We start from the raw sequence: 15,756 nt of genomic DNA, 5'->3' as shown, positions 1-15,756 counted from the left end.
GGCTGGGAAGGGAATCCGAGGCGTCCTCCTGGAGCTGCGGGTGCCGGGACGCGTTCTGGGGGCCCGTGGGGCTGGGAAGGGGGTGGGGAAGCGGGGGTCTCGCGAGGCCGGGGCGGCGCGGGCCTGTTATGCGGGGTATTGCCCTGGGACTCGGGAGAAGGGGCGGCGGTCTCCGTGCCTGATGGGGCCGTTCTTCCCCCGACTTCCCCTCCTCCCTTTTGTTCCCCGCTCGCAGACCGTGGCCGCCCCTTTTTCCTCCACGCTGGTGCCGGGCGAGGCCTCGGAGAGCGACTTGGAGCCGGAACCGGGGGGGAGCGCGGCCGGGCCCCCCGCAGCGGGGCTGAAGGTTCCGGGGGAGGCGTCGGAGACTGAGGAGGAGGAGGAGGAAAAGGACCGTGCGGCCCGAGTGCCGCTGCCAGGGGTGCCCCGGGGGGGCCCCTCATTACTGCAGCAGCGGCTGGGGGCGGGCGAGGGGCGACTGCGGAGCACGATGGCTGAGGCACTGGGACGCGGTTTCAGTGGGGCTGCGCGGCTGCTGGAAGGCCTGGGGGGGCCCCTGGGCCGAGCCCGAGCTGGGGCAGCTGCCACCGCGCACTGCCTGTGCCTGGTGCACCGTGACCTGCGCGCCGTGGCTGCCACCGTCGCCGCCTGCCGCCTGCTGCCCGACATCCGCGGGGAGCCGTGAGGGTGGGAACGCCAGTGGGCGGTGTTGGCAGCCGCGGGGAGCTCCTGGCGTCGTTGCAGTGTCGCTGTCGCTGACCTCCAGTGCTGTGTCCGGCGGACTTGGGGGTTGTGGTTGTCACTGATGGCGTTCTTGCTGTTGCTGCGTTTCCAGTGCTGTGTCCCCTTGAGCTGCTGCTCCCATCAACAGCACTGCCACTGATCGCTCAGTGTCTCAGCGGTGTCACCTGGCCTGTGGGGACCTTGGCCTCACAGGGACGTTGTCACCAAATGGAAGCTCCTGACAATTGCGTGGTCCGGAATTCTGTGGTTTTGCCCTATTTAGGGGGTCTGAGGTTTGTGGCACCAAATAAAGCCCTTCGGGGGCACAGCTGCAGCAAGGACACGACTTTCACTAGGCGGGTGGCAGCGTGTTCACCCGTGGCACTGTTGTCCCAGTGGTCTGAGCAAGGTCCCTTTTGTTGCCCCTCGTGTCCCCACATTGTGGTTGTGTCCTGCCGTACAAATGTCTCCAGCACCTGGCCACTGTCCCCGAGCTGTGGCTACATCCTGTCACCCTAAGTGCCTCTTGGCCATGTCCACAGCCCGCTGCTACCTCTGTGTGCCCCTCGGAGAACATTAGCCAGGGACAGGGAGCAGCACGTGTGATACTCCACCACAGAGCCACGTGGGTCCATCAGACTGCACCCTGCCTGGGCTACCACCCCCTATGGGACACCAGGGTTACACCCTGGGCGCTGGTGGGCTTGTGGCACCAAAATGCCTGGGGCCTGGCGAGGGTCCTGGAGGCTCCCGGTGTCTCCAGGAGAGTCCCCAGTACCCCCGGGACTGACGTGAGGGGTGGTGGAAAACCAGGATGGAGGTTCCCTTTCCCCATTCCCGTGTGTTGCGGCAAAGGGGAGAGGTTTTGTGAAGGGCACGGTGGTATTGGATTCCTTTCATAAAGATTCTGGACCTTGGTTCCCTGCCCGTATCCAAATTCGAATGAAAAACAGTATTAAAAATTCCTCTTTTGAGGAAGAACCTCTGAGCACTTGTAACTGGCAGTGCTTTGATATTGTAGATAACCCGTTCCACAAGGAGTGCTGGGTGATGCTGACTGATAGCATCAGTTGTGAGCATGCTCTATAGAAAGGTTCCCGCTGTGGGGGTGAGGAAACAAAATGTGGTGATTCAATCCTGCGGGGTTATTATGGGGTTACTAGAGTCTAGGATTCTAGAGTCGGAGGATTGTATGAGGACGCTACGAGGTTACTAGCTCCTGTGAGCGTAAGTTCTGTTATTTCAGGTCCTGTGATTGTTTCCCAATTCCAGATTCTTTGACTCTGTGATGATTTTGGGCTTCAGATGTGTGGTGATTCCAGTTCCTCGCTAAGAGTATAGACTCCCAGATTTGTAGCTACGCGGGACGATGCATTTCCATATCCACCCCTGTGCGTAGCGTGTGGCACAGTTCTGAGTGCCTGACACAAACCCAAGCAAAATCAATTTCTGTTGGTTATTGAAAAAATGAATAAATTCTTTGCTTTAGTTTGTGCTCCCTGTTCCATTTATTTACGTTCTGCCTTACTTCGTATGTAACAGGTAATACCTTTTTCCCCCTTTCGTCCCTTGATGGCTCCGGACGGTCCCCCTCAAGCCAAACTATTAGTCGCTTACTAAGGATCCGTATCAGCAAGGTGTCTTGACGTGGAGGTGGAAAGGATCTCTGCAGGTGTGACCTTGAGAGGCATCCCTGCTCAAGGGCAGAGCTCGTCCTGCAGCCTGCTGCTGTGCAGGAGAGCTTAAGAGGTGCTTGTGCTGCTCTGTTTTGGTGGTAAGATGATTGACTCGTTGCTGTGCTTTGTGTTTAGGCACGTGCTCAGTTGGCCCTCAGCTGTTGAGCCAGAGGTCTGCTGTCAGTTCTTTCACCTCCCAGTTTGAGACAGTTTTGTGATCGTTAATGTGATTTAGCCAGGAGTGTTGCTCACTGTCTTCCTGTGCCAGGCTGAGGGAGGAGGGTGGGAGAAAGGAGGAAAGAAAGGGAGAGGAGGGAGCGCACCATCACACTGGCTTTGCTGGGGAAGAAGCCTGGTGAGAGCAGTGCTGCTGGTCTGAGTCCCAGCTGGCTTTTACCCCTAGGCAATGCCCTGCAGGTGGGCTGGTGAGGGTGGGGGTTGGGCAGGGATTGCTGCATTCCCTCACACCTCTCCTGCCCATTGTTTCTCTTGTCCCAGCAGGCTCCAGTTTAACATCTGCCTGCAGCAGAGCAGCAACTGGCCGCAGCATGTCCATCTCAGGCAGGGGCTTGGGGAAGCAGCCAGGAGCGGGCATGCAGCAAGAGATGGGAGTGCAGGGTGAGAGTGAGGCGTCCTCAGCCAGCGTTTGTGTGCTGGGAACAGAGAAGCCGCTGGGACAGGAGTTTCTCTCCTCTCCAAGCTGCTTCCCTGGGCCTTGGCTGTGCCCAGCAAGGAGCCTTTGCAGGAGCCCGTGGCCTTTGCAGAGGTGGCCGTGTACTTCAGCAGCGAGGAGTGGGCGCTGCTGGACCCTGCGCAGCGAGCGCTGCACCGGGATGTGATGCTGGGGACGTAGCAGTGCGTGGCCTCGCTGGGTGAGGGCTTTGCTGCTGCTCCTTCTTGTTAGGGCAGCTCTGGCCGTGCAGAATGAGCCTCTGCAAGCAGGGCGTAGAATAAATGCAGTGCAGTTACTTATTGACCAAGGCAACAGCAACGGAAGAAGCACAGAGAAGCGTGAGTTGCAGAATTGGTGTGCTCAGTCCCTTGAGAAAAGCCCCAGAGTCACTGCTGACACACAGGCGCCAGCCTGGAGGGGTTGGATCAGCTCCCTGCAAACAGCCCTTGTGCTGCTGTTCTGCATGGTGCCACCAGCTCCAGCACCCAGACGTCACCCAGATCACTCCCTTGGAATTCTACACTTTTTCTGTTTGTTTCCCATAAACCTTGTTGAGGCCTTGGTAAACAAAGCATCCTAAAGGGAGCAAAGAAAATGTCCCTGCATCATCTTCAGAGATGTAAAAGGGCTCCAAAGGAAGTCGGTATGTGTTGGGCCAGTGTCATTCAGAATTGAAACAGGGACACGCTGGCATGCGCCAGAATGGGCTCGTGCTTAACATCTCGTAGACAGGGTTGAAAAGAAACCTGAAACACACGCAGCCTCTGTAGACCCACCCCTCCAAAATCAGCACATTTTGCACAGCCAGAGGTGCCTCCCCAGTCTTCCGTCTGTTGGCAGTTTTACTTCATCTGTTTTTTCTTCAGATCACAGCAGAGTGAGTGTGCCTGCATCAGCGGAAGAGCTGCCTTCGTGGAGGTGCAGATGCAGCCGGCCGCTGTGGAATTCATCTTGACCACTCAGATGTCCTCTTCCGCTCCAAATCCAGCCCAGTCATTGGAGATGGAGCAGGTGAGCGTCTTCCTCCGTTAGCTTTACCTTGATCAGACACCTTGATCAAATCCAGATCTCCTCCAAGATACCTGAGACAGTCTTTGACTGTCAAGGAGACAACAGGCTCCTGGGCTGGTGTAAGGATATGGCAAACGTGGCTACCAGTATCTTTCTGGGAATCCAGGGATGCTCTACGAGAACATACAGCTGAAAGTTTGGCTTCTGCTGTTAGGCCCTCACACTGACAAGCTGCACAGAATAACTTAAATCTGTCCCCCTACTCTCCCTTTTCTTTCTAAAATCACTTTCTTCAGTGCTTCTGTGTGCTTTCCCACTTGAGCTGTCTTGCAGTAGGACACAGTGCGTGATCAGTTGATCCTTACGAGCATCTTAGAAGACAAATGGCAATCAGCAGATCTAAAGAAAGCTCTTGGTGTTCATTAGCATTGATGCTGAGAAACAGAAGTCTTGCTCTTAATGTGAGATATTCTGACAGCTGCTTTCCCGGTTGTTTCTTCTGCTCAGGCTCTATAGGTTAATCAGCAGGGCTGTCCAGCTGCATGGCAAAGACTGCACGGGCCCTGCAGCTGTTGCCCAGTTCTCTGCCTGCACGGCAGAGTTGTGGCTTTAGGATGAGCCACAGCTTAGGTGCGGAAATAGTGAGGAAATAACTGCAAGGTGTTTGTGCCCAGCCCTGGAACCTGCAGCTTTCCTTGAGTAGCTACTAAGACCATGAGTGCACCTGGTCCTAGCAGCTGGCACTGTGAGCTACTGTGGTAGAAGTTTAAAAGTTTGTCTCCAAAAACAAGCACAGGCTGTAAGCAGGCCAAGAGCAAGACACAGCCAGATTCAGTTCTCTGTGTCCACCTGCACGCTGGGTTGCAGCCGCTGCAGTCGTGTGCAGCGTTTCCTGTTGCTGGATGCTGAGAGCAAACCCAGACCTCATCAGAAGAAAACTGTCACTATCATGACAATATTTGTGCTTTTCCTTTACAAGACGCGGTTCTTAATTGTGGCCCGAGTCCCTGTGGGTTTCTTCTCCTGCCACAAAGCTGCTACCCTGGAGGAGGCAGAGGCACGGACACCAGGCCACAGCAGCTCTCCCGTTGTGTCAGACAGCAGAGACATTGAAGTGGAAGAAGGCCCCGCAGCTTTACAGGGGAAATTCCACACAGTCTTTGGCTTTCCATCCAAAAGATGAGGAGGAGTTTCTTTTGCAGCACCTATCATAATTGTTTGGGTGTTTTTTTTCCATTATTACTAATGCAAAACTTGCTGAAAGTAGGTTACCTTAACCACGCGTGAGGTGTTGTAGCAAACTTCCGCTCGCTTTGGGCTCTGAGGACTCAACTCCCTTACAGCTGCCTGATGGGCTCAGTTTAGCCACATAATGGCACCGTTCCTTCCCTGTTAGGCAGGTCACGAGGTATATGAAGCCATCTGATGTCGATGCTTGCCAGTACTGCCTGCACCTGGAGACATCAGGGTTTTCCTGAATTCAGGACTACGTGCCTGAAATAAATCCTGGTTTCCCTCTAAGCAGAGCTGTTGGACTGACTTCCTGTCTGCTAAGACTGGGAAGAGGCAGGGCTGCTGCAGTCCCAGCCCCACCTGGCATGGGTCTGGGTAGGGACGGGCTGCTGGCTTTGTTCTGGGCACTGCAGTGCTCTGTGGCCAAAAATCACCCCCAGGAGCTGTGCTACTGGCTGTGCCCACGCCTTGCTGGCGTATGTGGCTGAGAAGCCCCTGCACATGGCCGGCTGGGAGCTGCTGCCCTTCTGACCAGCTCACTCCAAAACTGCTCTCTGCTTTGTGCACAGGCTGGAAGCTATTACTCAACAAATAAGGCAAATAAAAGAAATAAACGCTGAACAGGGCTTATTGTCACAAGGTAGCCAGACAAGAGGAGTGAGAAAATGCATGCTGTATTTTGACGCAAATACATGACCCCTGTGCGGTGCCCGGTTCAGCAGTTCAGCTTGCCTTCGTGCACTTTGCCTGGTCATAGGGAAAGCGGCGGGGTCTGATTCAAAGGCAGGGTTGTTTGGATGCTGTATTTATTGCTGCACGTCCAAAAAGTCCAGCACGTCCAAAAGTGCAGCAGTTTCTGGAGTGCCAGGTGGGACCCGATAGGTGACGGTCCTCTCTCCACCAAGCGTCCAGTTGCCAGCAGTGGGTGAGTTCACTGGGACTTTGGGGATGGGAGGTGGCAGCCAGCAAGCCTTCAGTTTCTGCGACTAAATTGGAAGGCTTGGAAGCACGCTACGCTGCGTGGGAAATGCACTTGGTGCAGGAAAGGGGATGTCCTTAGCCAAGGTACTGGAAAACTGAAGGAAAACAGATGAAACTGCAGATCCCTCAACAAAAACGTGAGCAGGTGACACTTGATGTGGCAGGTTTGTGGTGCTGGAAATATCCAAATAATTTTCTAGGACGGTTTCTCTGATAAAGCAGATTTTATTTGCAATTGCAATGGCGGGCCTCCTGCAAGCAGGAGAGCCCCGAGAAAGCAGTGTTACATCTTTTATCCCCTATTGCCCGCAGCTGATCTCTTTCTCCCCTGGTTCCTCATTGGCTGAGTACTGCAGGTTCACACTCTTTCGTGACGTTTCACTAATCGTACAAACACCGAGTAGACACAGATCTTTGCCGCCCAGATGCAAATGTCTTCATTGGTTAACTGACTTCTAACAATTGCTTTCTTAACAAACAAATTTGGTCGTAACTTTTCGGATGTCAGTTTTACAGCCTAAACATGGAAATAGCCTCAATCGTTTAATTACCCCCCCTAACATTTGTGCCCCTTCACACTGGTCATTGTTCTGGTCATTCACCTGTCCTTGCATAGAGATAAGCTCGGAAGGAGGATAGAGGGGAGTACCTTGGAGCCTGCCTATGGCATCCTAACATTCCCACAAAGTGGGACAGTTCTGCTTTGTGTAAAGGCCCTGACTCCTTGAAAGTTTGTTCAATGTGTTTTCTTTCTGCCGGTCTAATGAACAACCTCACAATCTGTTTCCTAGTTCACAATACTATACCCATATTGTTTAGAACATTCAAAATCTATTGCAGCTTCGTGAGAAAGTATTTGTTAGGTAATTTGGTAACTATGTTTCTAAAATATGTTACTAATATGTATATGGTATTCTTACTTTCCACATCAGCTATTTCTAAGGGTATGTTGCAGCTTAATTCTTTAGATCAATTGCCCTTTTCAATGTTCAGGGCAGAAACAACACTTTCACTTTCCACAGTGGGAAGGTCAGCTTCCCCGTGTTTGTGTGTCAGCCGTCATCCTCCGTACCGGAGAGGCTTTATCTGCTCGTCTTGCTTAATTGCAGCACGTTTCACACGCATGGACAACCTGTGCAATAGCACCCTTGATCCAGACCCCATTTCCATATTGCATCCCTTCCTCAATGGCCGGAGGCGTCATGGGAGCATGGAGCAGGAATTAATTCCCTCTTGGGGTAGTTGAAAAACTATGAAAATCTGCCGGGTGAAGCCGTGCGTGCTCCATCCCCGGAGGTGTTCAGGGTCAGTCTGGATGGGGCTCTGGGCAGCATGACCCCGCGGGTGGCATCTGTGCCCACGGTGGTGGGGCTGGGGTTCTAAGCTCTTTGCTGTCCCTTCCAACCCAAGCCATTCTATGACTCTGCGTTTCTGTGACGTAAGCACCGGCCCCACGCAGCCCTGGTGCAGTGCATCACAAGAGCAGCAGCCCGCGGGGAGCCGCCGCCCGGAATCTCGGAGCCGTGAGGTCACAATGCCCCGTCCTATGACTGTGCTGTGCTGTGCCGCAGGCTTCGCTCTGTGCGACACTCACTGTGGCTGCAGCGGTGGTGTTGGAAGCATGGTGCGAGTGTGGGGGGCCATGGCCCCTGCCCGCCTTGTCCTCTTCCTCCTACTGATGGCCATGTGTTTCCGGGAGACCTGTGCTGCTCCGTGGCGAGCACCGGAAGCAGGTGGGTGGGCAGAGATGGGACCCAAACCGAGCAGCACTGGCGGCAAGAAGTCAGGCTGTGTCCCCATGGCCCTGTGCCACACTTCCCTGGGGCCTGCCTTCCACAGGGGTGCTGTCGGGCAGGGGGTGAGGGCCAGTGCAGCAGGAGCCGGGCCGGAGCCCGTGGCAGCGCTGCTCCCCAGAGCCGGCTCCAGCCACGCCGGGCCATGGCTCTGCTGCTTGCTGGCTGGAGCACAGCCTTCATCCTGGGAGACGTCCTGGGGAGAGCTGGGAAAAGCGTGAGCATTTCTGCTCCAGGCTCGTGGTACTCGTGGTACCCTAGGTGAATGCCAGCTTCCAACACAGAGCCCCGGCCCACGGCCCAGAGGAAGAGACAGGCGTGCCTTCCTCCAGTGCTTCAGGGTGACCTTCCTGTCCGTTAGAGGCCTCCCAGTAAGAAAGCCCCGGGGGGCTGCATCTTCTTCCACGCGGTCCGTGAGGGATGTGGCACACGGCTTGGGGAGAGCACTGTGTACGCTGCCAGGTGCCAGCCTACACGTCATCCTGGCCACTCCGCAACTTTGGAAATCGTGACCTGAGTCCTTCTGCCATCCCGTTGCACGACCCGCATCCAGTGACCGAGGGAGAAGGAGATCACGCCATGCAATGGGAATTTCTCCCATCTGTTCTTGATTCTAGGTGATGCCCTTGGTGCTCCCTTTGCAAATGATCGTTTGAGTTCGGATTTTGTGCCTGTGCCTGTGGAACAACCCAGAGGTAAGTTGTGAGTGTCTGTTTCCTTGGAGGCAGAAACGTTCATGCTCTCCCAGTTTACTTGGGTGCAATTTGACTTCAGATCCCCTCAAGATCTTCCGAGTCGGTTTGAGCCTTGAGGGGCATGCACAGTCGAGCCATGAGTATTTCTTTACTCGGAGAAGTATGCCACATTTCAGTGGGAAGGTTACCGCTGCCCCTCTTCGGCTGAGAGAGCCCAGACCTTTGTATTTGGGCCGTGGCATTCCCTGGCCCACTGCCAGAGCCTACAGGTCACTCAGGGAAAAGGAGGCCCCACACGTGGGGGAAGCTCTCCTCACCTGTGTCTGATCACACTTGTGCCTGCAGGCCCTGCTGGTGAATCCACAGGAGAGTATCCTGTCTACGAGCCTGAAGGGGATGCTGGAGGTAAGTCAGCAGGCTTCATTTCCTCGGTATTGGATCATATTTGGCTGGGATAGTTCAGCAAGGGTTCCGCTTTTCAGCGGCCAGCGGGTTCTTCTCCCCTAGAAGCGTGGATGGCCGTTGTTTCTTGGGTGCTCCGTGCTGTCAGCGTGGTGTTGCCTTCGTCCCTGTATCTCCGAGGTCTCTCAGCAAGAAAATTTCAAGGGGCTGAGTGTTCTTCCATGAGGTCCCTGAGCATTGTTTCCCGTGGCCTGGAGAAAGTATTTGGAAAGCTGTGGAATACCAGCCAGCAGGTCACCTGGCTGCTCTGCAGCTTTGGAACTTTCCCCCCGTGCCATTAGCTGAGCCCCTTCCTTCACCGCAGCTCGCTAAGGAAGAGAGAGATGGGCACTTGCAATGGCAACGTTTCTCCTCTGTCCTTGCTTACAGCTGTGTCTCCAGGCAGTGGCTTACCAAAGCCTAGGTTTAGTCCAGTTCATGCAGTTAAGAGGTGGGCTGAGCTCCAGGAGGGTGTTCCTCTGGGCGGTTGCACACGGGGTTAGTTATGAATGGCGGCGGTGCCCCTGCAAGGCACCCAGGACCTGTTTCCGAGGTGCTCCTGTGTGGAAGGGAGAGAACAGAGTCGTGAAGGAATCCCTGGCTTTAATTGCATCCTGTGTCATTCTGCCTGGAAGGATGTTTAATGGGAGTTGCTGTGTTGTGCGTTTGTTTGCAGATGGGACTGGAGCAGGTGATCCAGGATCCGCTCTGAGCTCTGGGACCGAAACTCTGGCGGATGGCATGGGTAAGTCACGGCTTTGTAATTCCTGCGAGAGCTTTCCTCGCCCATTTCAGTGCCATTTCTTGGCACGATCCCCCGTATGCTCTGCTCTTCAGTGATGCTGCAGTGTGTGAGTGAAAGCTTTCCTGGGTCTTTGGTGGCAGAAGCGCCCCCATGGATGTCTTTGCCCGGTCGTTCGTTTCCTCCTGCGCTGCAGCCCAGCTGGAATGCCAGCGCTGAGTAGTTTGTCTTTACTGACTCTGCTGACTCACCGCTGGTCTCCAAAACTGCATGCACCTGATATTTGACTTCATACATTCTGTACAGGTCCGGAAAGAGCAGAGGATGAACCCGAAAGAGGAAGAAAGTCCCAGGGTTTACCCCGTCTCCTAAAGGAACTGCTGAAGGAAATAGAGAAGGCACCGCGTGGTAGGTATACTTCAGGCTGTGGTGGTTGGTGACGCTCGCAGCACGTGGTGTGAGGGCCTTGCATAGGAGCTGATTCCTGAGGAGGCATGAGAGGGTCGGCACCCTCCAGTTCCTGGGAGGGCCCAAGTGCCCTTGGGCAACGGAGGGGGTGGCAGTGGATGTGGGGGGCTGGGAGCAGCAGACTTTGGGCGGGCTCAGGGTTGGAGTAGCTCAGTTCCCGATGAGAGCACATCGCATCCAATCCTACTGTCCTGCTTTCTTTCTAAAGGAATTGACCAAGAAACTGAGCAGGATGCACTGCAGGAAGGCAGCCATCCCACCCTGCCGGTCTCGGACAGTGGAACGCAGGCAGCGCCAACAGCTGGCACGCCAGGTAATTTCTGTGCCGCGTAATTCCATCCAGCATCACTAACCGCGTCAGCAACCTTGCACACCAGGTCAGCAGCCAGACCTGAGCGTGTGGGCACAGAGCACGTGTCAAAGAAGCCAGGGATGGCCCTGTGAAAGTGGCTGACCTCAGTGGGGTGTGGAGAGTTGTTCCAGCGGCGTGCCAGAGGAGGGACGTGCAGACCTCTGTGACGCTGCTCAGGTCCCACCACTCGCAGTTCCCCGAGTTGTGAGCCTTGCCCTTTTGCAACAAAGCCACCCGAGGGCGATGAGCGGGGTCCTGTGCGGTAGGAGCCTGCAGGGGTGTTTCTCCCCTGGGCTGGCTCCGGCTGTGCCCTGCGCTGGCTGGAGCCCGACCTCCAGCCTGGGGGGTGTCCTGCGGGAGAGCTCAGGACACGCGCGCTGGGGAAAGCGTGAGGGGTTCTGCTCTGCAGTGCTCCCCACAGACAAAGCCCAGATCCCAGGGCACAGCCCCAGCCCTTGGCCCAGAGGAAGACACGGGTAGTGCCTGTGCAGCCTCTCCGTCCCCAACGAGAGGTGGAAGCGATCCTTCTTGTCCCCTGGTGCTTAGGCACAGAGACAGAGGCACCCGCTAATGAAAATCTCTGGGGTCCATGGAGCACACTGGGAGATCATCTGTAGCAGGTGAAGGGTCCGTGGGACAATTGTCTTGTTTCTTCCAGGGATGAATGCCGGGAAAAGCACAGAGGCTGCTGTTCACCAATCTGCGCGGAAGCGCTACATCGCAGCCGTGGTAATGTTCCCTGCTGCGGTGCTGGCCTGTGGTGCTGTGATATGGATGTGCAAAAAATACTTGTGAGTAGGCTTTTCCCCAAAACACCCGATTGCTGCATTTGGCAATGAAGCATCTGTAGTGCCAGGATCCTGGACGGCCAAATCAGCTGCTGGCAGTGCACTGCCAGGACTTACCAAGTTGCCAAGTCTTTCAAGTTTCCCCTTATTTCCTGTCAGTGAGTAGTGCTTTCTGAAACTCCTTCTCACAGAGTGCGCAAGAGAGAAGAGAGAGCAGCAGAACCGGCTCATGCTGATACCAACTAGGAGAGAGTTCCAACTGGAGACGAGGGCAGAATGGAGCTGGGAGAGGCAACAGAAGAGACTCTTGCCCCATCAAACAGGAATCTCAGCAATAGTTCCGGTCCATTCCGTTCTGCCATCCAAGAGGCCAAAGGTCTTCAAAGTCACCTGGAAGGCCTGGAGCGTGAACTGAGAGCCGTGAAAGAGGTCCACGGGAACAGTCCTGAGTGCTGCTTTCTGTCAGCGGACGGCCCTGAACGTGAGAGCGGGGAATCAGCAGCAGAGCTTTTGTCCTTCATCCCGCACTCTCCAGGACAAGTATCACCAATAATTTGAAGATTCTTAGCTCGCCATAGCTACCATCCTTCTGAGGGTCCTGATGAGGACCCAGAAAGCGAGCTTCCTCCGTCTCAGATGATGAACTGGATGCACCTCAAGATCTTGTCAGACTTCCTGCACTGCTCCATCTGCAAGACTACCCCCTGCTCCACTTGAGGTTCAAGTGGAGGTGTGCAGGACGTGGGTGAGCTCCTACAAAAGCAAAACCAAAACCAAAAACAACCAACTAAACACCCACAATAAAACAAACAAACAAACACACAAACAAACAAAAAATCCTATGCTGCTCTTCCTGTTGGATAAACTGAGGTGATGCTTTTTCTAGCTGAGACATTGCATTGGGTCTTGAAGTAGATTTGAACTGGTAGAAGTGGGCATTGCCTGCATTCCATTCTCCGGATTTTCTTGCTGTTCAGAGTTAAGGTGCCATGCATCCACTCCCCTGCTCTATCTGTCTCCTGAATCATGAGAACAGCCTTTCCATATGGTGAGAACATCCTTTTCACAGAACTGGAGTGGATTCATGCCCATAGAGACCTAATGAGGTTCAAGAAGGCCAAGTGCAGGGTGCTGCACTTGGGTCCGGGGCCATCCGGGGTATTTATAGAAAATGGGGGAAGATCTCTTTGAGAGCAGCCCTGAGGAGAAGGACTTGGGGGTCACTGCTCCTTAAGAGATTGGAAGTACACAGTGAGGTAGACTACTGGCTCTCATCCGGTGACCGCCGGGGCCCCCACCACATTTTTAGGATGCATGCTCAAGAACGTGGGACAATATGTTAATAATTTCTTAGAATTCCAGCCCATTTTTGTGGGACGTAAAGAATATGTGTATGTTATGTCTGTCAGTATGTGACCAGTGCTTGTCGTGGTGTGTGAGTCTCCCTCTCACTCAGCGTGCATCAAGTGCAACTTTGCAGATGCAATGCAGCAAGTGAGTGCATGCAAACGCTCTGGTTCCCACGCTGCACCCACCCCATTCCTGGGGCAGAGTGGGGTGCTGGGTGCTTTGTGCAGGCGGGGTGTGCTGTAACCCCTCCGCTTTGCAGTTGCTGAGGTTCCGAGGATGCCCCAAACATCATCTACTGGAGGTCCAACGGCTGCCGATGGATCTAGAGGGGGCTGCCAAAGCCCATCTTGAGGGCATTTGGGGTGAAGTCGCTCCCCATCCAGCAGCCTTTGGAAGAACAGGCTGGACCAGTTTGTCCTCATCCCAGAAAAAAACAGTGTAGCCCTCGGCCTGACGCAACCGGAGTGGCCGCCTTTGCGAAAAAGGGAAAAACTCTTTGGAACTGAGGATTCCTCGATTCAGTCCTATTGCAGGGATCTGGCCAAGGTAGGGGCAAAAAGCCCTAAAAACATGGGATTCGCCTTGTGCCTTGAAATCTCCCCCTCCACCCAACCCCTTTATAACTCCATTAGCACAGCGGGGAAAAAAACACAATTTTAGAGTCGAGGAGCCAGCATTCTTTTAATCACACCTTTAAGATTGCGTCCTGGAACCCCCAGATGAACAGGGTCCCTGCATTCCTGCAAACAAATCTTTCCATTTCCAGTGCTGACTCCTATCAGAGTTAGGACAAAGTGCCTCAAAATGCAGCCTGGCATCGCCAGCGTGGGATATCATGGGGAAATAGCTGTTGTGGGCTGTGAAGGTAAATGGCAGGAACTCGGCCTCAGTGCAAGTTCCTCAGTTCAGCTCAGTTGCAAGCTGAAACCCAACCCAGCAGCAGCAGCAGCAAGGAGATATTGCTGCTCTGCAAACGCCTTTTGCAAAGCCCCACATTGCGCTGGCATCTCGGTGCCAATCTGAAAGCATTTTCCTGCTCCTGTTTTGCTTTTGGTCTCCAAATCGTGCTGCAAGATGCGGCACGGATGATTCAGTAAGCAACTTCATTTTTCCTTTCTGCGCCATTGAAGAGTTAATCCTCTTGAAAATGCAGTTTTGCATGGGTTTGCATGCATCTGCAGCATTCTGCAGCCATTGCAGGTGGCGGTGCACGAGGCATCGCCCACCAGCAGCCCCAGGGAGCAGGTCCCAGAACTGGCCATACATTGCTGCTATGTGAAAATGCAGCTGCTGGGGAGGGTTGGGGAGCATGCATGCACCCACTCCCTGCAAAATCTTTGCAAGGGGAATCTTCTGTTGGCAAAATCTCAGTAATAACGAGGAGGGGTGTATCTTCCTTCCTGTACATCTAGTAAGATGAAAGTAGATGCAAATTGGAAGCAGAAGCCAGCTTGCTCTTCTTCCATCCACCTCCCTAGCTCTTTAATTCCCCATGCTTTACATGATGTTATGATGTGGAATACTGATAACAAAAATCTTAAAACCATGACAGCTGCTCACCTTCAGAAGGCATCAGGTAGGCAGGGATCTCCAGCAAGGGATGCCCTCATTTCCGCCACCAACCCTTAGCTGAAGTCTGGGAAGGGATGGACCCTGGCTCTTCCCCCTTCTGTCACTCAGGTGCACTGCAAGAAGCTGAGCTCCCCTGGGTTGGCCCTGCCTTCCACCAGGTGCTCCATCACTGGTTCAGGCTGCGACTTAGCACTTCTGCTACACCATGCTATTAGTGTGTGTGGCACATTTCTAAAACCCTTTCCATCTCCAGCATTGGACCAACCTCCGTCTCCGGCTAGCAGCAACCTCAAAGTTTCTACAGCAAAACCTGGTCGTAGACAAAACCGTCTTGAAACGGGGTCACAAATCTAGCAGCAAAATGCATCCTTTTACCAGTTCTGCCACTAAATCGCTTCATAAACAAGCTATTATCCATCTTCTGCCTCCTTCTCCGCACTTGATGAGATTGATATTACTTACCCTACCTTGTCACTATTGCAGTGCAGTATTGTTTTCCCTGAGAGAAGCCTTCCTTAGCTCTGTCTTTGATGCCACTGAAGATGACTTAACCTGTACTGCAGTCATAGCAAATCTTCTCCATCCGGAGGAGGCATTGAGGAAGAGTAAGACAAGTGATGCACAGAGTATGTGAGATGTGTGATCAAGTGCCTTGCAGCAATCTGCCTCCCTGGATCCCTCCAAACCTGCTCTCCTTACTCTGGATTTATTTACATGGGCATCTCTGGGGTGGAAGCACTCTGGACATGCCTTTTTTGAGCATGGAAGGGTGCAGCTCTTCCCACTAAAGCACCAGCAAGCAGTAATGTTTCGAAATCCTGCACTCAAGTGGGGCCTTAAAGATGCCAGCTGGGCCATCCCCATCAGTAAGCAAGATAGAACCAGCATGTTGTGCCTTCATAAGGCACTCCAACCTCATGACCATGAGTCCTGCTCTGTGTCCTCCCAACCCTTTCTCCCCATGCCAGCTTGATAGCTGGATACAGATACCCACCTCCTTTTGCAGCAGCCTTAAGGGGTTGAGGAATCAGCCCCACTGCTGGAAGCATGGTCAAGACTTTGTTCTCCCACTTGACGGTCAGGGTGAGGAGCTTCACTTGCCTGGGGATTCATCGAGCAAAGCTGCTGAATACTTTGCTGGGCACCACAGCGGGCCAGCGCCCCACCAGGACTGAGACTTGCTGCCCATCCCTGAGGATCACAAACAACTCAGAACTTCTCCATGGGCACTGACGAGCAGTGCAGAGAGCAAGGAAGC

The 15,756-nt window shown here is 54.0% G+C and overlaps 1 protein-coding gene across 6 annotated transcripts in view; it reads left to right on the top strand.

Annotated features, from left to right (window-relative positions):
• The window catches only part of LOC125703821 (uncharacterized), a 64,692-nt gene extending 50,968 nt beyond the window's left edge, over positions 1 to 13,724 (top strand). For 2 of the 6 annotated variants that reach the window (XM_048968829.1, XM_048968826.1), the window contains exons 5-9: positions 9,903 to 9,971; positions 10,275 to 10,376; positions 10,645 to 10,749; positions 11,447 to 11,579; positions 11,768 to 13,724. In XM_048968829.1, coding sequence (XP_048824786.1) covers positions 9,903 to 9,971; positions 10,275 to 10,376; positions 10,645 to 10,749; positions 11,447 to 11,579; positions 11,768 to 11,822 — 464 coding nt within the window. In that variant the 3' untranslated portion in view covers positions 11,823 to 13,724. Of the gene's footprint in view, positions 1 to 8,707; positions 8,786 to 9,130; positions 9,191 to 9,902; positions 9,972 to 10,274; positions 10,377 to 10,644; positions 10,750 to 11,446; positions 11,580 to 11,767 lie in introns of all 6 variants that reach the window. The other 4 variants (XM_048968816.1, XM_048968825.1, XM_048968828.1 and 1 more) reach the window with 3 other exon arrangements.
• The last annotated feature ends 2,032 nt before the right edge of the window (positions 13,725 to 15,756 follow it).

Source organism: Lagopus muta, chromosome 23 (genome assembly GCF_023343835.1).
Source record: "Lagopus muta isolate bLagMut1 chromosome 23, bLagMut1 primary, whole genome shotgun sequence".
Taxonomy (NCBI): domain Eukaryota; kingdom Metazoa; phylum Chordata; class Aves; order Galliformes; family Phasianidae; genus Lagopus; species Lagopus muta.
This window is presented reverse-complemented; position numbering and strand designations above follow the sequence as displayed.